At 38.5% G+C, this 22,833-nt stretch overlaps 1 protein-coding gene across 2 annotated transcripts; it reads right to left on the bottom strand.

Moving 5' to 3' along the window:
* Positions 1–69: 69 nt before the first annotated feature.
* LOC147171845 (interferon-induced transmembrane protein 3-like) lies at positions 70–22,337 on the bottom strand. 2 transcript variants are annotated; one of them, XM_086078606.1, is made up of 4 exons: positions 22,181–22,337; positions 21,930–22,080; positions 21,360–21,587; positions 70–1,280 (listed from the first exon to the last, which is right to left on the bottom strand). In XM_086078606.1, exons 2-4 carry the CDS (start codon positions 22,065–22,067, stop codon positions 1,128–1,130), a joined length of 519 nt encoding a protein of 172 aa, XP_085934732.1. In that variant the 5' UTR covers positions 22,068–22,080; positions 22,181–22,337; the 3' UTR covers positions 70–1,127. The 2 variants fall into 2 exon arrangements, with proteins under 2 accessions (XP_085934732.1, XP_085934731.1); XM_086078605.1 differs by having other exon boundaries at positions 21,930–22,272.
* Between the last annotated feature and the right edge of the window lie 496 nt (positions 22,338–22,833).

The following is a 22,833-nucleotide window of genomic DNA, read 5'->3' as shown; positions in this document are numbered from 1 at the left end:
GTCGTAAAACCTATTGTAATAATAATGATAATAATAATATAAAAAAAGGAGACATTGTAAAATAAAGACTTCAAAGCAAAGTGTGTATTTTTCTTTTCAAAATATTTGGAATTTATAAAGAAATTTGTTACAAAGTACAGGTTTGCTTTGTCAGCTTTGAGAGAAAAACAAACACTGCAAGGACAAACAGATAACAACCACTTCGTAATAACCGCCTCAAAGGATCGGCTATTACCGCTGCTGATTTTGTGCCCAGGGTTACATTTGACTATTTGACTACGCACGCACGCGCACACACGCGCACACAGACACACACCCACACACACACACACACACACACACACACACACACACACACACACACACACACACACACACACACACACACACACACACACACACACACACACACCAATTGCATATAACAGCATTGATGACCTCAGATACGTCTCTCCTGTAAATTCTTTGGTTAGGTCTTGTGACGTGATGGGAAAGCATACATTTCTGAGGGTTAGTCATCACAGACGGGTCACATTCAAATGTACAGTGGAAGGAAACTGCAGTAATAATAATGTAAAGTATCATTTTTAATACCTTGCACGTGTGGCGGAACAAATAATAAACTTTTAAAAGGGAAGTTAACCCAAAAAATGTTTATGCAATAATATGTTCTGCAGCCCCACTAGTCTAAACACAGTATTTTGATTAACATTGTGTTTGTGGAATATGAGTTAAGCAGCCATCTCGCGAGGGCGGCTAGTTTGCCACTTGCTGTCAACTGAAAATTACATCACTGTTGCGCAGGGCTTAGGTAACGACCAATCACGGTTTTGCTTCAGAAAACAGGTGAACTGTGATTGGTCGTTACCTGAGCCCTGACCAACTGTGATGTCATCAGGTGGCAAAATGGCTGCCCCCTGAAATGGATCAAATTGGGCGGATTTTGCTGCTTAACTTATATTTCAAAAACACAATAGTAATCAGAATATCCAACATGACGATTGTACATGCTGTACATTTTTCTTTTAACTAACAATCAGGTGACTTCAATGTAACGAATATCGTGATCAGATTTAGTGTAAAAATGCGGAATAGGATTATGAGACATTTTCCAAACAGGTTTACCATTAATACACCAAGGACCACAAAACCACAATGTAGACAATCAAGAGGACGACGCCCCCAATGCCAAGTCCCAGGGCCACGTGGTTCAGGGTTCTGGCAGTCCGGCTGCAGCGCTCGGCCGCCAGCTGATCCCCACTGTGGTTGGCTTCTCGGGTCTAGCGTAAACAAAAGAATATATATATCACAAATAGTTTTTTGTTTTTTTTTTCCCCCTCCATTAACTCACACAAACACACATACAAACATGATCTCCCAGGCGGGGAAGCGAACCCACGCCAACCTGCATCGTAGGCAAGTGACGGTACCCCTCCAAAAGTCACAAATAGTGATACATAGAAAACAAGCACAATCTTTGACCTAACAGGAATGTCTATAAAACTGTATTGAAGTTTTTAGCACTTGTTTTAAATACACACCAAAAGCCGTTTGAGTCTTTATTCAATCATCCTTGACATCTAGTTATCCATGGTCTTTGTGCTTACCACCTTTGATATTATGCTGACATAAAATAATTAGAAGCAGATAGTAGTTGAAAAGGCTCTTCAGTATTTACATTACGAGGCTTTATCTAACACAAACTGTCTCGAGGGAAAGTTAATCACAAGTAAGCTGGCGCGTTATTTGAAGCACATCAAACAAGGCTAATGGCCAAGACAAAGAATGTAGCTCAAGACTGGGAGCATTTAACATAATAAAATAAATCTGCTGTCAGTAATGGGATTTGCATCCAAATGTTTTGAAATTTTAAAGTGAAATTCGTGAGCATACGCAAAACGAACATGTGACCGTTTCCATTTGTTATTATTTTGCATATTTTGAGAGGAGACTGTGCTATGAGATGACATCATATGAGATTGTCTCTCTGCCACAAGACACTGCTGATCATGTTCGCTTCTTTTATTAATTCTAGAAATATTTCAGTTTCTTCGTCTCTCCAAAAACATACACAGTAAATTTTGTAAAGTAAATTTGACTCTATTCAGAGTGCGACAAAATAGACTCCGTTTTAGAGTAATATTTACACTTGGAAGAGAGTAAAATAAAGAATTAAAAAAAGTAAAAGTCACTCAAAGGTTGAAGAACGAACTCACTACCTTCAGCTTGGGAGACAGCCGATCTACTCCCTGAGCCACGCAGGTCCTGCTGTGTGTTAGTACAGTATATAACTCGTGTCAGATGGAATCTTTCTAACTCCAAGAGTCCAAAAACAATGTTTTTGGTCTCCTCTTGGAAATAAGCAAACAGCAGGAGGGGCATATCTCGGGTGGTAGTTTGCGGTAGCTGAAGGTTGTGAGTTCGTTCCTCAACCCTTGAGTTACTTTTTTGTTGTTGTCAATTCTTTATTTTACTCTCTTCCTAGTATAAATATCAGCCTATTCTAAAACTGAGTCTATTTGGTCCCACTCTAAATAGAGTCAAATTTACTCTACAGAATTTACTGTGTAGCCTACTTGATTGCTCGCCGCTAATTTGACTACAATAGAGTATCCGGTCAAAACGTGCGTCTGTTTATTCACAAAACCTGTTTCCAAGACCAAGATTCGCATTTACCTTTTATCAATAGGCTGAACAATCCACCCCCTTCAAGCGGAAAAACTTTTTTTGCGAATCTTAGTCCATTTTTTCTGAATTCCATTCAGGTTTATTTTAGCAATTTTTGAAGATTTTAATAAAAATAAGTGGCTGGAAACCCACCTAGTGTCATGATCTGTGTTTTTGGTTGACTTTTGCATTGTTTAGTTAGATTTAGTCTTACTTTTCTATATCCCTAGTGTTTTCAATCAGGTTTTCCCCCCACTTGTTCTCATTAGCCCTGGATGTGTCTGAATGTACACCCTTATCCCTCATTCACTACATAGCCCCGCACGATATAGTGGCATAATATGTAGTGCCCTCATTCTGTTTGGCGATTTGGACAGCCAGCTCACTACTTTCTCCTTGTCGCATATCAGGTGAGCACCGTACCTGCGCATAAATTTCAGACTATTTATTGTGAATGATACCTCTGTATAATTAACATATTAATGTTAAATGTTAAGGAATGCAAACTAAAGCTTACATGGGTATGCGTGACAGGTGAGCATCTAAAATTTACAATCAAAGGTTAATCTTATGACCCACTGCATATGAAAAAGAAAAAAAGGACCTGGTAAAGTGATCACAGTATAAATCCTTTTATGTGTCACGCTGAAAATTTCATGGGCATCGTGCTCGTCTTCTTTCAGACAACTGCTTTGTTTTTCCCTCCTGGTCTACAATCACTGACGGTAACAGAAATAATTATTTCTTATCTCTAGTAATTAGAGTAACCGTAAACAGCACATGTGTTCAGTGTTTAGATTCAGATTCAGTTTAATGTCATTAAAACAAGTGCAACAAAACAGTAAAGTGCAGGCCATTCAGTGCAAAGACAAAAATAAAGTATTTTAAAACTATGGTAGTAAAAAATTATTGATTTAAATAGATAAAAAGAACAGAGAAAAAAAACAAAAACAAGATCATAATCAGAATTCAAATTAAAATTGGAATTAAAAAAGACACATTATAGAACACAGACTAAAACAACTATTCAGTGTTCACCATTAATGTGAACACATAACCCTATTAGTGACTAGTTTGGCACCGCGTGCACTCTAACAAGGAAGCCTTTGCACACGGTGTATAAACGTGACATCACACGGGGAGGATCTATATGTTGTGGTTTCAAGCTAAACACACCCACATACGGATCCAGGAACTGAGGCTGGATGTTCCACAGCAACATTGTATCGAAGTTGACTGCTAAAGGATGATAAGCAGACCGAGTTGTGCTGCAGGGAGGAAAGGAAACTCAGATTTGAATCACTACATCTGGCATTTATTGGAACAAGATGCTCTGGGAAATGCCCTGAAGCTTGTGCAACAGCAAACTGACAAAAACCTGTTTTTATTTGTATGTAAGAGGCACTAGCTAAAGTAAGGAACCATGACACACAGTGAAACAGGGGAAGTGAAAGGAAAACCGCTTATTCCTCACAAGGGTCGCCTAACTTGTCAATAATAGAATGGGAACAACTGATCAACACCACAAAGCGGGATACACATATTTACTAATTTGAGCATTCCATCTTATTCCGATGAAATAAGCAAAGGTAGTTAATATCAGCTAATAATGTGTTTGCATGCATTGCGCTTTGCTGTGAAATCCTTAGTGAACTGTTATGACTCAACAATAGGGAGTTGTCTGAATGTTTGTTTCAATTGACAGGAGCTTGACATTTGTTGAAAGAGAAAAATAATACACCGATATGTCAGTTTCAAAAGTGAAAAATCGAATAGTATTGACAAGAGAGGAATTGAAACAGTTTTTTTTTTTACAAGAAAATCTTAATAATTTTCTGTATAATATATAAAATGGTGATTGAGCTTGAATCTTGGCTATGTCACAATATGGGTTTGTGACAATTACTTCTTTTTTTTATGGTGTTTGAAATTTACCTTCGAGACACCTTAATGATACACAGTACATTCTGTAGAATAAATTTAACTTTATTTAGAGTGGGACCAAATAGACCCAGTTTTAGAGTAATAATTACACTTGGAAGAGAGTAAAATAAAGAATTGGAAAAAAAAATCCCTCAAGGGTTGAGGAACGAAGTCACGGCCTTCAGCCTGGGAGACTGCCGATCTACTCCCAAAGCCACGCAGGTCCTACTGTGTGCTAGTATGTCGCTCGTGTCAGCTGGAATCTTGTTTTTGGTCTCCTCTTGGATAAAAGCAAACAGTAGGAGGGGCATAGCTCAGGTGGTAGTGTGGCAGTCTCCCAAGCTGAAGGTCGTGACTTTGTTCCTGTTTTGTTCATGTAAATTTGTGGGCACAAAGGTGTCTACAACGAGAACTTTGATCATAGATTGTACATTATCATTATACACACATACAGTAAGTATACTGTATGTGTATATGTAAGTCCATGTGTCTGGCACTCAACTCACTGGAAATAAAACGCAGAGAAAAAACAAACATGACAACACCAAACAAAACACACTTTTGGAGCGCGGAGGAAACCGACTACTTTATTAGTGTGGTGAGTGACATGAAAATGTCTTATTGACCGTAGAAAATTAAAAGCGGAAATTACGTCTATTTGTATAATGACTATGTCTGTGTGCCACGATTTTCGATCAGGTTATGCGTACGGAAGAAACGCTGTCTGCTCACGCATTTAAACAGGTTATCCCGAATGTTTCAGAAACCGCAATTTTGACCGTAATCCGAATATTGACTACATGTCGACGTAGTCATTAAAACTTCTATTTGCGTATGTGTGTGCATGCGACTCACTTTCGCCTTAATTACGCTTCATAAAACCAGTTTTGCCTTTACAATTTTAAAATGTCCTTAAAACCAAAAGGACTTCTAACAGTGGCTGATATTGTCCGTGGTCCTTGCTAAACTATGAGAGCAAGCTGATGATTTGCAGAACAAAGAACCGCTTGATGACACGGTCACAGGACCCCTCTTGTACAGATCCACAGGATGCTGCGTTCAAAATTCCCTTTGCATTATTCACATTAACCCTTAACAATCTCAAAATCTTTCCTATTGTGCCACTGTTAAATTGGCTTTAACAAATTAATCTACTGTATTTGGGAGAAGCCTGTGACATTAAAGATATGATGATGTATTTTTGTTTTTATTCTTATCAGTTTCTGCATTGTTGATGATTGTGCATGAAGATTTTCTCTATTCGTGTCTATTTGGGGTCTAGTTATTTAGAGAATAACAATATACAGTACAGTACATTCCATTACACAATGATAAATACAGCTGGCTATGATCACAACTCCCAAGTATCAAAACAGTAAGAAGACTTTCTTCATTGTTTTTTGTTTAGTTTTGTTTGTTTAGTTTTGTTACCAAGTTATCAGTTACACAAACACTGTGCAAATTTGTTCTGGAGTTACGGTTTGTTTTTCATGTTTTCATTATAAGATTTGACTTGCAGTAGGTGGATGAGGCGATGTGAATTCGATAATGATAAAATAAAATAGATGGCTGAAAAGTTTAATGAGAAAACTACTCCAGCCTACAGCCCATGGAATTTTTGCATTTTGGAATCAAACTCTCACTGACATGTTGCTGAAGATTAAAAAGGACAACAACTTTGATTGGAAGACCGCACTTGATTGGGCACTAAATGGCGAAGAAGTCCATGTACAACATAAACGGGTATAGATAGCCCTTAGCAACTAGTGTTTGGCTAGAATCCATACCTGCCCTCAGTACTCACCCTGGAAACCACTGTGAGCTTTTCCTGGGTTGCTCAGCACGTCTCATCTCTACATGCAATGTGAAAATAATTAACAGAGGCTGTATGTTCCGCGAGAATAAAAAGACAAATCAACTGTGGCCTGTTTGGACTGCAATGAGTGGAAAGGACCAGGGGTTGTGATAGGCCAAGATGGTGTGGCATATGTGTGGGTGCATCAGAGCAGACTGACAAAAATGCGTGATATTAACAAAAGGGATATGGACACTGTTGAAAATTTTCCAGTTACGTCAGATCTCAAAATCTGAAAGTAACAATAAAGAAGTGACAGAAATGAACATAATAATGCTGAACCCCCATAAATAAAGGAGGCAGTTAAAAATCACTCTCAGCTGCTATAAACCCATGACTGTTTTAAGATGAAAATTGGCCGAGTGACCGTTACAAAGGCAAACAAAGTGGTCAAAGCTATACTGGAACTGTCCTTAGCAGAGCAGGAATATGTATTCTGATGAAGGTCAGGAATGCATCTTAATAAGGTGGGTGTGCACACTGAAGGCCAGACTAGTAGCAACAGATGTTGAGGAGTTCAATACCAAGGACCTTCCCTAAGACTCACCGACACCTACATGCGCTAGCAGCGCTACAGAATCTTTGAAGAGGATCATGGCTGTCCTATGTCAAATAGGACTTTTTTGGGGTGGAGGGGAGGGGGCATAGATGTGTTTTCCACAAAAGTCATTCCTGATTTAAAAGCTGCTTAGCATGTTTTTTAGGGAAGAGAACAGCAACTTAGGTTTCAAATAGAAGTACATACTTTGAACGATGAGATACAGGTACAACAAAGTCACCAAAAATCCCACCAGAGGGAAAATCTGAAGCACCACTGACTAACAACGAAGTGGACACGTTCAATTCAAACATTCGACAAATATTTTAGGTGGCAAGGCAGAGTAGACCAGATACGATGTGTGACATTTATATCTTGGCATATAGCAATAAACATGCAACTATTCAAACTATACATTGCGCAAACAAGCCGCCCATCTGGAGTCAGGTTGCAGGGCAGCAGCTTTACAGCCCGAGCCACCTTATCTGGCTCGACTCGACTCTGAGTCTCTCCCGGATGACCGAGCTTCTACCCCATCTCTAAGGGAGAGTCCGGACACCCTGCAGAGGAAACTCCTTTCGGCCGCTTGCATCCAAGATCTTGCACTTTCGGTCACGACCCGCAGCTCGTGACCATAAGTGAGGGTAGAAATCTAGATGGACCAGTTAATTGAGAGCTTTGCCTTTTGGCTCAGCTCCTTCTTTACCACAGAGTCCATATGCGCAAACAAGCTTATTAGAAAACTTAAATTAAACACTGTCAGGTTGAGGTTTTAGTGCCTAGGAGTGATTAAGCCAGTGATTCAGTGGTTCTGTCAGGGCTGCATTCTCGGCACCTTAGCCCCGCCTTGTGCGTGTGTGTGAGATCATTTTCATGTGTGTTGGAGCCATGCAGCAGCTGCACCAGATCAGCTATCAGCAGCTGTCTTTTTAAGTTGGCCTCGGACTACTCCACTGCACCGCCAGAACGTCTGCGCTCGACATCGAGTTAGTTGTATATATGCAGTCCTAGTAACATTTTGACAGAGGTGGCAAAAAGGCAAATCCACGTCCAGAAAGTAAAACCCTGCCACAGTTTGACTTTAAACCCAGGTGCTAGCTCCCTGGGTGCTAATTTACCTGCTAGGGAGCTAGCTAGCTAGCACAATGGGCTAAAGCCAAATTGTGGCAGGATTTTTACTTTCTGGACCTGGATTTGCCACCTCCGCATTTTGAGACATTTATATAAATCCTGATCTCTTTCTTCACCAGTTCCAGCCTCCAGCATGCCTTGGTTTGCCATCCACCCACCTTGCACCTGACTGCTGCCAAACTGAACCCAACTCTGAGTATTTTCCCCAAGCCTCCGACCATGACACATTTCCTCCAGCCAACAAACCTGCTACATTTTGACAAATAAATAATTTGTCATCACCTTTTTGCTTCTTTTCTGCATCTGGGTCCTCATCTCAACCCACCACCTAACAAGTTCCTTCATGGGAAACCTCTCTGATGGTGGTACACAGGGTGCATATCTCATCACGCTCATGGGTGAAAACAGACAATTATCGCCTATATCCTGGCAGTCAAAATGTATCAGAAGAGATGTGTGGAGTACATTATTAGCAGGAGAGACTTTAGCTCCAGTAATAAGATTTTACTCAGAAATCACAAGTACCCATTGTGTGTGTAACGGACAATCATTCTCTTCTGGATGCAGTCAATTCCACAAAGTATGTTACAGACTGAGTCTTGATTTCAGCAATATGAAAGAGCTGATGCTCTCTGGGACTATTCAGCAGAGGTTATTGAGCTACCAAAGAACAACTTGCCAACTGCTTAACCTGTGTTTGGAATCTTGACAGCCCTTAGCACAGGTGTTCACAAACTTAAACTTTAAATGCTACTCTAAAGCTTAATTCAAACTGTAATGCATTTTTTTCTGTTCTAGACACACCTCTTGTTAATGCAGCACTTAAAAAGAAAAAAAAGGGGAGATTGTTAATTTGTGTTTCTCTTACAGCACATTTGCACAAGGTTTTGGAAGTACCACGATATTAAGCTGTTGTTTGAACGGTTGGAATGGAAAATGAATGGCAGTAAACAATGGAAGATGTCTGTCTCAAAGGTTGGAAATTGTCTTTTCAACTGAGCGAGAGCACTGTCACAGCACTGTTGCAGACCAAATTCTAAGTGAGTCATTTGACTCCAAATCAGCTTTGAAATGTTGTGGTTTTGAACAGTGCTCGTCTTGTCCAGTATTAGTCTGCACACATTGGTTGCATTGAGGTGCAGACAACAACATTTCTATCCTACTGCAACATCTATGCTACATTGTTCTATTGACCAGGTGATTACCAACAGTCATTCTATTTATAGATTCAGTTTTTACACGGCAATGATCCCACTGAGACCCGATGATCTTTGATCCCACATAGCATCAAGTACTGCAAATCCTCAATAGCTTTTTACTGCATGTATGTTGTCACTTGAATCAGCCTTCATTTTATCCCACTGTGAATGTTTGAGACGCTAGCGAGTGTTGATTTCTTGTCAGGGTTTTTCAGGATTTGTTCAAGTTCGCAACGTTCGCAAAACATTAGCCAGACAAGGAAATGTTAACATGTTTGAATGCTTCGTCATGCAAGCTAGCAGTGCCCACAGTGATAGCAAAGAGTCAAACTTCGAGCAGTCATGATGTCGGTGACAGCTGATGTTGACATCATCAACAAAGAAAAGTAAATCATTGAAGGGGAGGTCAACCCATAATATTGATTGTGCTGGCAACTGCAAATGGCCACCAAACTGAGATGGATAAAAATGGGTGGATTTTGCTGCTTTAAAGGTCCCATAGAATGAAAATGCACTTTAGTGGGGGGTTTCTATCAATAATATGCATCCCCGGCCTGTCTACAATCCAACCAGGTATGAAAAAAGTCCATCCGCGATTTCTTAAGCTTTCTTTTCCTTTCTAAAATGTGTGCTTCAAACGGGCAGATTAGACTTCCGTGACTTAGTGATGTAAAAAAGACACAGAAGTGCACTCGACCCAGCCCCCTGGGGTTAGTGGCACCACCTCTGGTAAAGGTTCGAGAAGCTGGCTGCTCCTTTCTTTTTCTCCCCGTGCTCGCAAATGCTCCGTGGAGAGGGAAAACAATGGTCAGGAAAAAGTGGTTGCTTCCTTCGTCCCAAGACAGTGGATTAATTTTATTTTTGAAGGACGTGTACCGACATCATTTCTCAAAGGACTGTTTTGTTAGTGAAAGCCTGTTCAGAGCTGGATTTGCAACAGGTTTAAACATAATGGGTCGGTTGCAAAAGGGAAAATTTTTGATTTAGCCTTCCTTCCTATCCTTTCTAATAAGAGATGTGCCGTTTCTACCATATTACTGGTGTATTTTTAGTGCTTAAGTGGGAGCTACATTTGTCGTATGGAGGTTGTTTGGTTACACGAGGTCAGATATGATAAAGCAAAAGGTGGTTGGATAATATGAAGCAGTTGCGTATTGTTTTATCTAGATAAAATCCGCGGTGGTTGATTTGCCGTGACTGGCAACTCGCCACCTTGTTGTAATGACTTTGTGGCGCTAACCGGCCGCTAAGTGGTCTGACGAGACGGCTTGCACGTTGCGACCGCGCAGTGGCCTAAATGTGCACATTTGTGTTATTCATAACCGCTTGTAAATGTCTACAAGTATTCACGGCAAATCTGAGACATTCACGGCAAAATAACGTTCGCGGGAGATTTGCCGGTTAAGGCAAAATAACCATTGCCTAAACAATCACAAACTAACGCTACAATATAGACTCTGTAGTAACGTTATGCTACTTTTTCTTATGGTAAAACGTTATGCCACTTTTCCACATTTTAAAATAGTTGTCAAATGTGTAGAAGACATGTCTGTATTTTTCTTTCCTTCTGCTTCCATGGCCAGTCGTTTCCATTCACAACATTAGCACATGGCTACCATGACCAAAATCACTGCCCCTTCGAGAGAGAAAGGTATGGCCGAGGCGTGGCCTGGTGCAGCTATTTGCGTAAAAGTGACACACCCCTAAAACAGGCTGTTTTGAACAGAGCGTTTTTTTTGGTTGATTTAGGGACAGCAAAAATATTAGATCCAAAATAAATTTTGACGAATGCATATCACAGACATGTCTTTTACACATTTGAGAAATATTTTAGTATGTTGAAAAGTTGAATAATATGAGACCTTTAACTCTTATTCCATGAACACAATATTAATCACAATACCCTGTTTAGACTAGTTGGGCTGCATAGAACACATTGTAAAGAAAAATTTGGCTTGACTTCCACTTTAAAGAAACAATGCTAAACATACAATTCAGAAGCATGCAGTATTATCTCATCTTCTCAAGTCTTCGTGGGCCCACCAGGAAGCAAAAAGCCCCAAGTAAAAAACCTAATGCTGATGGCACTAAAAATCTTGAAGGAAACGACACTTGAGCATATCCAGCAGAGGGGTCGGGGAACCTGCCAAGGAAAACTAACCCTGTCCTATCATCACAAAACTCTTAACACTTCTAACAGAATATTGTTGTGAACACATCAACGTGAGTTTAAGGAAATGTCTTTTAGGAGAAACGATAAGTTCCCTTTGGAAATCAAGAGAGATGCAAAACCATGTCAAATGACAGCGGAGGACGCACCAAGGGAAGAGCTGCTGACCTTGGAGCAACAAGTGGTGGGATTTTTGAACAGTAAGAACATAAAAATGGAAAGTGATGATATTTTGGTTTGCCATACATTACCAAAGAAGACAGGGAAGGAGAAAACTAGCCATTATCATAAGATTCGTAAATATAAAGCAAAACAATGAATAATACAAGCAAAGAAACTCAAAGGTACAAATGTTTACTTGAAGGGTAACTCAACAGAAAATCTGACTCTTACTCCACTCCTCACTAAGATTTGAAATCGGCGCTCAAAGGGGGTGTTGCCTGGAGGACCGTTGGGTTGTGAATGGGAAGAGGGTTTGGTATGGTCTGGCTGTGATTGACAGCAGCAACTCGCTAAGAAGGCGATTTAGTAGGCGTGTACAAGACTGAGTCGGTGGGTGGTACGTCACCGTCCACAATTGACATAGTTTAGAACTTCTCGTGTATTGAGAGGACAAACAGCCAAATTGTGTTTATCTTCGTGTTTAACCTTAAGATAGCACCAAACACACGTTTTTTGCCCCAAATTTAAGCTTTCAACAAATATGCACTAAAATGTCAAAATGATGACCAGGACATGTCGACAGCATTAATAGACACACATTTATACAGTTTATCAGCAAAAAAAAAGTTTATTTAGTGTTGAGTTAACATTTAAATAAACACTTAACAAAGAAATATGGGACATCGCACGAGAGGCAAGGATGTTAAGAAAACAGAAAAAAAATAGTAGCAACATGGGCTTGAAATGGGAATGTATGGATAAGAGACAAAGAAGAGACAGAGGCAAAGATGATGAAAGATCTCAAACAACTAGAAAGTTTAAGAAAATCTAAATGAAGTAATGCTGTTGTAACAGATTAAATGAGGAAATGGGTGATGAACGAAAAGCATATATATTAGAAAAGTGGTTCTCAACCGCGGTCCTCGAGTATCCCTATCCAGCCTGTTTTCCATGTCTCCCACAAGCAACAACGGTGTTTCAAACAATCAGTTAATCAGCAAGCTCTGCATGAAGCCTGATAACGATCCTCAGCTGTGTTGGCTGGGGAGACATGGAAAACAGGCTGGATAGGGGTACTCGAGGACCGCGGTTGAGAACCAGTGTATTAGAATATGGTCCTATATTCCACATTAGACACGGATTTGGAGAGTAAAATATATGATGTGGATGAAGGCATAAATAATAATGGTCTAACTCCAAATAGTAATTGTGAGTATTACAATGTGGATCAATTTTATGATCATAAAATAATGATGAAAGGTACACTGTCTATCATCCATTTCAACAGTAGAAGTATAAAATGTAACTTATCAAAGATAAAAGATTACTTTTAGTATAATTGCAGTGTCAGAAAGAAGGTGGAAAGAAGGGGAAATTAATGACGTTCAGTTAGATGGCTAATTGTATTATGCAAACAGAAGGATAAAAAAGGTGGAGTTGTATATTTGTATGTCAACTGTAGCTTGAAATGTAAGGTTGTCTGTAATATGACTACTGCAGTTGTGTCTATAGATCATCAAGTTCATGTCTAAAATATTCACAGATATAAAAATGGATCTGTTTGACAAGAGCAATAACAAGAGTGTGTTTTTATGTGAAGATGTAAATATAGATTTGGGTGAGATAAGATCACTGAACACAAGTGATTTCATAAACGCAACGTATATCTTGAACCTGTTCCCTATGATATCTAAACCAGTAAGCAGCAACAGCAAACAGTGCCACTATCATTGATAACATTTTTACAAATACAACTGGTGGAGAACTAGTGAGTGGGATCTTGATAAATGATGTAAGTGACCATTTACCGGTCTTTACAATTGATGACAATTATAAATTTATTACAAAGAACAATATTTCAGAAATATTAAAAAGAAACAGATCCAACGAAGCCGTGGAGGCACTGAAAGAAACAGTGTTTCTCAACCACTGTGCCGTGGAAAATTGTCCAATTCTACCTAATTGGTAACAACCAGTGTTGGGAATAACGGCGGTTAAACTAACTCCATTCTTTTTTCATAAACGGACTAATCTAACTAATTATTCTCCCCAAATTTGAAACGCCGTAATCGTTATTGTATGTGAAATGCGTTGCGTTACAATTCATTAATTAGTTTCAAGGCTAGAAGTAAGCTTACAAGACATTGTGCGGTGACTGGCTCTGAAAAATGTCATTTGCGCACAGTTAGAGGCACTTTTGTTGTCGGACCTTGTCACAATAAAAGTGTCTTGACAGCTGAACTGTGTAGTGACTTTTATTTTGGAGGTGCCGCGGGAAGTGTGTCACAACGTGACGGACGTGTCTTCTTCCTTAGCATTTTAGCAAAGAGTACTCTTCCCTCGCTTTCGATTGCGAATTTGACAACTTTGACAAGAGTGACATTAATCAAAATAACAGTAGAGATTTGCTGAAAAAAGGCCGCACTGAGGAGCGATTTGTTGACAACTCTTAGCGACACTATGCCGAGTGTAAGTAGTAGCGCCAAAAATTGTATTTCTTTGATTTCACGAGTGCTAAACATGTATAAAGTGTTGAAAGAAATATGCAGTCTCGGCAAATCAGACTGACTGAGGGGATAGAGTCGAGGTCTGTCGGGAGCACCATGTGAGAAACGGTGGGCAGTTGTATAATATTTGTATGTGAATGATGCAAGCCTAAAGTTGGGCAGTTCGAAGCAATCATTAAACACGTTTTTTAATGTGTAGAATAGTAAACTGAAGATATATCACAATACTCTCTTAACTGAAAGAGTCCAAAAGTATGTTTTTCAGAGAGATCAAGTGGAAGCTGATGATTTTGAGGAGGAAATGGAGTAGTAGTTATAGCTATGTTGTGTGCCTCAAGATTTTGTCAATGAAAAAAATGTGCCGTGCTCAAAAAAGGCTGAGAAACACTGCTCTATTATAAAATACCTCAGGACGTACGAGAAACATAAATAGCTCGCTGGCTGTCCACAGGTTAGCAAACTGTTGAGTGTTGGTTGAAACCTCTTGTGGCTCTGCTGCAATGTCATTTTTTCCTCCCCCTGGTTGTGGGCACGAGCCAGTTCCAAATACTGTAAATTCCAACATATTGGCAAATTTGTGGACATGTGACTGTGTCATTTCACTCACCACGGAGCTGGTTACATTACATTACAGTGTGTGTGCATCAACCTGCGTCAGTCCTGAATATACTTTAATTTTCTATCTACACAGTGGTATCAAATAATAATTAAATAATAATTAATATTACAATTAATAATAAAAATAACCCTAAATTTATCACCCCGCGCCCTAGCGGGTGCTCGCATATATGTCACTCCAGCATGCCCACTCTAAAAGGTCAACACTTGCCACTGCTTAAAAAATACAAATGGGATGGAGTGTATGTACATAATGTAAACATTGCCTCCAATTTATTTATGATAAGACTGATGAAAAACTCTGTGGACTCAAAAGGATTGCGAAGAAGAATGTTATGGACAAATCGTGGATGACTAAAGGACTACAAAATGCTTATAAGAATTTTTTTTTTGTCTTAGTGTTTTTTTTTAAATTGAAGTCAAAAGAAGCAGAAAACGGGTATAAGAAATATATAAATAAATTAGTATGGATAATAAGAAGACACAAAAAGGAATACTATAGCAACTTACTAAATAAAAATAAAAACAATATGAGGGCTACATGGGGAATAACAAATAGTGTAATAAAATATGATGAAGCTAAACCAACTATTCCAAATTATTTAAAAAAATTAATAATGACATTTCTGACAAAATTGCAAAAGCAAATGAGTTTAATGATTTCTTTGTAAAAGTAGGCCCAAATCTTGCAGCAAATAAATAAACGATAAAAGGTAATGCAAAGAAAATGACAAAAATTTATAATGTGGATAGCATTTTTCTTGGGACGATAGAAAAATAAGAAATATTTTATATTGTAAAAGCTTGTGCAAGTAAGCAGTCCACTGATTATATAAATATGGACATGATATTGATAAAGAATATAATGGGGCTAGTAATTGAGACATTTACATACCTTTGTAACCTTTAATTTTCCTCAGGGGTGTTTCCCGATAATATGGAAATAGCCAAAAAATTCTAATTTATAAAAATGGAGCCAAACATGATTTCTCCAATTACAGACCAGTATTCATGCTTCCACAATTTTCAAAGATATTAGAGAAATTGTTTATAGCCAGACTAGACAAATTCATTAACAAACACAATATCTTAAGCAATAGCCAGTATGGTTTTAGAACAAATCATTCCACATCAATGGCACTTATAGAATTAACTGAAGAAATATCCACAGCAATAGATTATACTGATCATACGATACTTTCCCAAAAAAAAGAACAAAAAAAAGAAGTAAATATGGTATCAGAGAGATTGCACTTGAATGGGTTGGAAGTTACTTAAAAAAATAGAAAGCAATTTGTGCAAATACAAAATGTAAAATCTGAATCATATTATATTATAAATGTTGTGGAGTACCTCAGGGATTGATTGTAGGGCCAAAATGGTTTATTTTGTATATTAATGATTTAGTGGATGTATCCCAAATGCTCAAATGTATTTATTCTATTTGCGGATGGTACTACTTTACTTTATTGTGGAAAAGATATAACATAAGTGTTGAAGGTGGTAAAACAAGAATTTAAAATAATAAAAATTTGGTTTGATATAAATAAATTATCTTTAAATCTGGAAAAAAAAAAACTTTATTCAGTAACAGATGGAAAGACATTGATGCTTCAATCAATATAGATGGTAAGTAAGAGAAAACAAATTTTTGGGGTGTTATTTTGGATGAAAATTTGGGTTGGAAATCACATATACAGTACATCAAGATAAAAAAAAATTGCAAAAACAATAGCTCTGTTAGACAAAGTAAAGAATTCACTGGATAATAAAGCACTGTTCATTTTATACAACACCATGATTGTGCCATATCCGACCTACTCTATTGAGGTTTGGGGAAACGCCTATAAAATATATACTGATACTCAGTCAATATTTATAATACAATAAAAAAAAAGCCATTAAGAATAATCCCTAGAAAGCCGTTTAGAGATCCAACAAATCCATTATTTCTTCAGTTAAAATTGTTGACATTTTTTGAATTGGTAGATTACAGCATTTTGCCAATTATGTCAAAGGCGCATAAAAAAACGTTGCCATTAGATACAGATGGAATGCAGACAGTTACTTCTCTCCCTCACACTTTAAAAAAAAAAACTGTCTGCCATCTCTTTTGCACTCTGAAGTGCCTATAACTAACTAACCTATGACTACAGACAATGTTTTTGTCACACATGATATAATGTCTTAAATCTTTATTGATTAACTGGATCGTCCACAGATGAACAATTTCGACAGTTCTGGTCATCATCTATGAGTGTGCTTCCATCATGGAAAATTCCAGTATTTTATATTTACACTCAGTACACAATGGTGTCATTGTTGCAATATGTACACAGCCTTGTATGGTAACTTTTCATCCAACACCCTCCCCTGCAAATTTAACTTACTACCTGTCTCCTAATGGCACACATCCGGAAACAGCAACAGAGTCACACGCAAGGCCAACTAATTGGTGTTACAAAAAATACATTTTAAATCCAAGCATAGAACTACAAGTTTTCCACTTCAAGCAGGATTTCTTTGTCTGGTGATAGAATGACCCACATTGAAGAGTTTGTAGTAGGGCTGCAAGTAACAATTAGTTAAATCCACGATTAATCGGTCAAAGCGATTGGGGGAAAAAAAGTAAATGATTTTTTTCAATTTGATAAAAATTTGACAGGATGTTTTGTGAACACCCAGAGCTCTTAAATAATATATGAGGTATATACAGTGCTGCTCAAAAGTTTATGAACCTCTTGAGCAATTTGTTTGTTGTTCAATCTGAACCATTACATTTTATATGAAATAACAGGTGTAGGTTTATCAATTCAATGCATTGTTCTTTTTTTTCTTTTCTTTTTTATCAATTGTGGAGTCAAAACTTAAAAAGAGTTTTTGGTCAATTCATGTAGGTGCAAAAGTAAGTGAACCCTGAGCTGCATTGCTTAAAAAAAGCAGTTAAGTAGGATCAGGTAGGACAAATTGGTAGCTAAACTAACCACTGAAATGGACCAATGAAATTAGAGGTTTAGCAAAGAAATTGTGCATCACTGACTGAAACAGAGACAAAACCACGTCACTTTAGTCTTACCCAGGTGAACCCATACAGGTCAGTCATACTGAGAGGAAGAGAAATCTCAGGGGGCCTCAGAAAGTGGGTAGTGACAACACATCTGTCTGGGGAAAGCTATAAAGTAATCTAAAAAAAATGTGCTTCATCATTCCACTGTGAAGAACACTGAAAATTACTACAATCCAGCCTAGAAATGGACGACCTTCTAAAATATCAGCAAGGACCACAAGAAAAATGATAATTCAGGTGAAAGCCAACCTGTGCATCACATCGAGGGATTTGCAGACCTCTTTTGCTGCATCTGGGACAGATGTGCATGCTTCAACAATCAGAAGAAAAGTCAATCGACAAGGCTTTCATGGAAGGCTTGCTAGGTAGAAGCCTCTGTTCACAAAAAAAAGATTAAAGCTGCCCATCTCAACTTTGCCAGCGAGTACCTGGACAACACTGAAGCTTTTTGGAAGTCCCTTCTGTGCACAGATGAGTCAAAAATTTAACTGTTTGGTCACAACTAAAACAGTTATGTTTGGTGAACAGTCAACACTGCATACAAGCAAAAGAACCTTCACCCTAGAGTGAAGCATGGCGGTGAGTATGTTAAATTCTGGGCTGGCTTTTCATCCTTAGGACCTGGACAACTCCACATAATCCAGGGAATCATGAATTCAGAGGAATATTGTGAAATCCTGGATCATAACCTGAAGCCGTTCGTTGTAAAGTTACAGCTTGGTAGACGATGGATCAAGCAACATGAGAATAATCCAAAGCATTCCAGCAATACAACCAAGGAATGGATGGAGAACAACAAGATTCATGTTTTGGATGTGCCCAGTTAAAATCCTGACTTAAATTATTTCAAAATACTGAGGCGGGACCTGAAGTGGGCAGTTTATGCTAGACACCCATCCAACCTCTCTCAACTGGCTGCATTTTGCAAGGAAAAGTGGCAAAAATCCCCCAAAGTAGATGTGAAATACTGATAAGTCCCTAAAGAAAGTGTTTGGATGAAGTTCTCAATGCAAAAGGAGGTGCAATGTCCGATTAAGTGAGAGGTTCACATACTTTTGCTCCCATGAAATCTGAGTTTTTCCTAAATCAACAACTTTTGTTTAAGAATGAAAGACAATATTATCATTTTTTTTGCTCAAGTCCATTATTTTCAATGTCAGCATTGTTGATTGGGGTATGACTAAACATTTAATAAGGTTATATTAATAATTTATACAAAAAGTCTGACCATGCCTGCATGCAGGTGTTCACAAACTTTTGAGCAACACTGTATATATATATATATATATATACACATATATATCGTTGCACATATGCAATCGGCATCTAAGGGCTTTCAAGGTCCGGCAATATCCCGCAGTTGACTGCAATGGATGAAACCTTCACGTTCAATATGTCAATTGGTGCTGCTTATGAAATGGAACTCAAAATAAATAAGATGTATCAAAGATAGTCAGCGTTTTCAGCTCACAACCGAAGGCAAATTGATTACCTTAAAATCGTTAAAAACACATGAAACAACTAATGAGAGCTTTTCTAGTACAGTGACTCATCAGCAGTATCAGTCACTAAGACATGTTCACACTTGCAGTTGTAAGATAATTTTTCTATAAACAGAAATGAAACTTGTGGTCCAAAGTCTGTAATAAAGCAGAGGCCATTCCTGGAATCTAATCTACAAAAGATCAGCTCCCAATGACAACGTTCTTTAGTTCTATATATGATCACCTCATAAAGAGAAGGTATCAAACCTTTTGAAGACAAACATTGTCACTCTATATTACAACTTTAAACAAGCCTTGTCTAATCATTTACATTCACGTCAGCACTGCACACGATACGTTCAAGAGGTGAAGTCAGCACACTAGAAGTTTCGTCTTAATTGGTTTAAGAAAACAGAACTCCAAAGGGAGTTTTTCTTCTAAATTACAAAAGCTGGCCACATGGAAGCAATTAGCTGGTATTTACCCTCAATACGTATTCTTCCTTTTACAGCATTGCAATGACTCACTCGTCAAAAATTTGGTTTTTAACCCTGTGAGTGACCTGAACAAACAATATGACAACATCTTAAAGGGGAAGCCAACGCAAAAAAAATTATTAATAGGGCTGTAACGATAACAGCAATATCGTGATATCGTGATAAAACTGCCACAATATATCGTTGTCGTCATGTCACAATATTAAAAGCAGAAAGAACATCTGTTAAAAATGTCAAGTTGATTTCCATTTGTGCAGTTCTATCACCCTCTGGTGGCTAGTTTTTTTGTGCAGTCAAATTTTCACAAGGCATGTTTTGGCCCTTCAATGTTTAAAATATTGACAATTCCGAACATCCAGGCATTTCGGATATTTCAGCAATGCAACACAATGCAAATGCTTCCTTTATACAGTGAAAACAAACAGTAGATTGTATTGCTTTTGCCTGTGACTATTACACAAACCAGGCAGGTTGCTATAGTAGTCAAATGACATTTCATCACATTTTGAAAACAAAATCATCCTAACACATCAAATTATAAGGATCCAAAGTCCAATGTTTTTCGATGAGCGGAGAGCGAAATGTCATCGAGTTGACGACCATTTTGACTTGGCGTAAGCTCGGAATTGTCCATAAAGACCAAAAATAATACAAGTAACATTTGCTAATAACACCTTAGAGTGAGGCCCCTACCCGCTAATGCACACACACATTGAGAACTGGGAATTTGTAGAGGAAGTCGAACGTGTAACGACCAACTTCCTCTGTCTGTTGATTAGCGTGGGTCGTACAACAAGCATAGGTGGCTAAGAACGTGCCTAACTATAATCGAAACAGCGCCAACTGCACAAACACAAATCACCCTGGCCTTTTTAATAAACAGTATTTGGTTCAGTTCAATTCAGATTTTCGTGTATAGACCAAAATAACATTACAGTATTTTGGATAGGTTGACGATATGTTTATAAATCAGACCTTAATCCTATAACGCCAAATGTATCATATTAAATACAAGACATTTTGAGTCCTATATGTTTGATATGTCTGTTTGTTATCATATTTTTGACAGTTACAAATGTACGAATCTAAAGAAAGCATTGTGACCGGATGCATCAAATATGACACAAATCCAAAGTCATATGTGGAAATTTTTTGGGGGGGTTTGTTCAAAAGCACTACTAAATACTCAGAATTTTCTCTAATGTATTTCATGGTTCAGGCTTTATAGGGTTGACCTTATAGTGGAGCAAATTATTTTTGTCTTGAAATGGGATCAAATACTGTATTTATCTAATGTTATGAAAATAATTGTTGTTCCTGTTTTGGTTGTACATAATTTGTGTTTTTTCTTATCTGGAAAATATCTGTATAATCCAAATTATTTTTATGATTATCATCATCATTAGTAGTAACAGTAATAGAGCCCCATGCCCTTTGTTTTTAAAATGGCATTTTGGGCCTCGTCGATTATTTGATTATTTTTATTTATTCAGTTATATTCCATATATTGCAGTTTTGTATTGGTAATGACTCGAACTCACATTAATAGAGTAGATGAGGGCAGCGATTCCAAGAGGCAAGCAGCAGCACAGCAAGGTGAAGATGGAGTAGCACATGTAGTCATTGACGGGGTTCTCAAGCGGACTTCGGGTCACGAACACAGTGGGCTGGACGGTGACCGTAGCTTGCTGGGGTGGGTACGGTTGACCCGCCGGGTACTGCTGCTGTCCGTACGCAGCATCGCCATATGATGGTGGATACGCAGCCTCCTGTAAGAGCCACGGAATATTTAATTATACTTCCGTGCCAGCCTGAAAATGAATTCGACAGATGTAACTGGCACGAATTTACGTGTGCACAAACACAGGTGTCCTGAATTTCAGTTCAGAAATATAAATTAACGTTTGTTCAATGTTCAGTCTTGTAGTGCAGTTTTATCCGCGGTGGCAAATAACTTCTCAATTCGGAACTGAAACGGTCAATAGAATAAAATGTAAAACGATATATACCTAAGGCATAATATAGGCCAATCATTTCATATTTGTAAGCATTTTTAAAAGAAAAATAAGCCTTAAGTACATCGATTAACATCGTTTGACAAAGCAGATTACCTGCGGATACGGAGGGTAACCGCCTGGTCCAGGTTGGGGGTATCCCGGGTATGGATTGTCCTGGTAGGGCGGAGGGGGCGCCTGGCCCATGGAAGACTTCTCATTCGTCCATTCCTTCGGAGGGGCGCTGGGGTCCATAATAGTCTGTTTTCTTAATTGAGGGGACGGGAAAAACGCACCCTTTAATGTCTAAAACGAGGGCAGTATCTTTTTCATAAAATTTCGAAGAACGTTTCGGCTACCCAACCTACCCAAGTTTAAGTTTGATCTAGAGATTTGGCGAGTTGACAAAATGAGAGAAGGGAGAGGGTGAGGTTGAATGGTGGGGGTTTGATGTTGTCAATCTCCACGAGATAGAGGCCCAGTTTCCTCTCGCGACATTCAAAATAAAAGTATCAAAACGGGCAGGAGCTGACAGCTCGGACGCAAAATTAATCTTAAAACTTCCAATGTTTAGTGGTACTACTCAAAACACTCGCGTTCACAAGTGCGACCACACGCACACACACGCACGCACGCACGCACACACACACACGCGCACCCCCCCACACACACACTCACTCACACACACACACACACACACCACCATTATATTTATTTTAAAATATTGCATTATAAACAAGAATACATCAACAATACCGAAGCGGAAAAAAACGTAGGCTACTGTACACATGTGTGTGTGTGTGTGTGTGTGGGGGGGGGGGGGGGGGGTTATGATCATGACGCAACGCTTTCCTTGTTGCAAAAGTGTCATGCTTGAAATCAAGCAGATGACAAGGATGGTGAAAAAAAGGATGCATTAATTATGCAGAGCTAATTCAGTTTTGAGATGCCAAAAGTTTGTCTTGTCGCTCGCACAGGCACAGGCACAGGCTGCAACTGGAGTAGCAGAATGCAGAAAAAT

The sequence above is a fragment of the Leptonotus elevatus genome, chromosome 6 (assembly GCF_054856555.1).
Source record: "Leptonotus elevatus isolate MCC_2025b chromosome 6, RoL_Lele_1.0, whole genome shotgun sequence".
Lineage (NCBI taxonomy): Eukaryota > Metazoa > Chordata > Actinopteri > Syngnathiformes > Syngnathidae > Leptonotus > Leptonotus elevatus.
The sequence above is the reverse complement of the archived record's forward strand: the minus strand, read 5'-3'. Positions and strand labels throughout refer to the sequence as shown.

Bases quoted from the DNA above. Each gene is read 5' to 3' on its own strand.
- LOC147171845 (XM_086078606.1), bottom strand. From the start codon at position 22,067: ATGGACCCCAGCGCCCCTCCGAAGGAATGGACGAATGAGAAGTCTTCC. The intron at 21,588-21,929 runs GTAATCTGCTTT...TGGCTCTTACAG, and splicing joins GTTACCCTCCGTATCCGCAG to GAGGCTGCGTATCCACCATC. The intron at 1,281-21,359 runs GTGAGTTCGAGT...TGTTTACGCTAG, and splicing joins CCCTCATCTACTCTATTAAT to ACCCGAGAAGCCAACCACAG.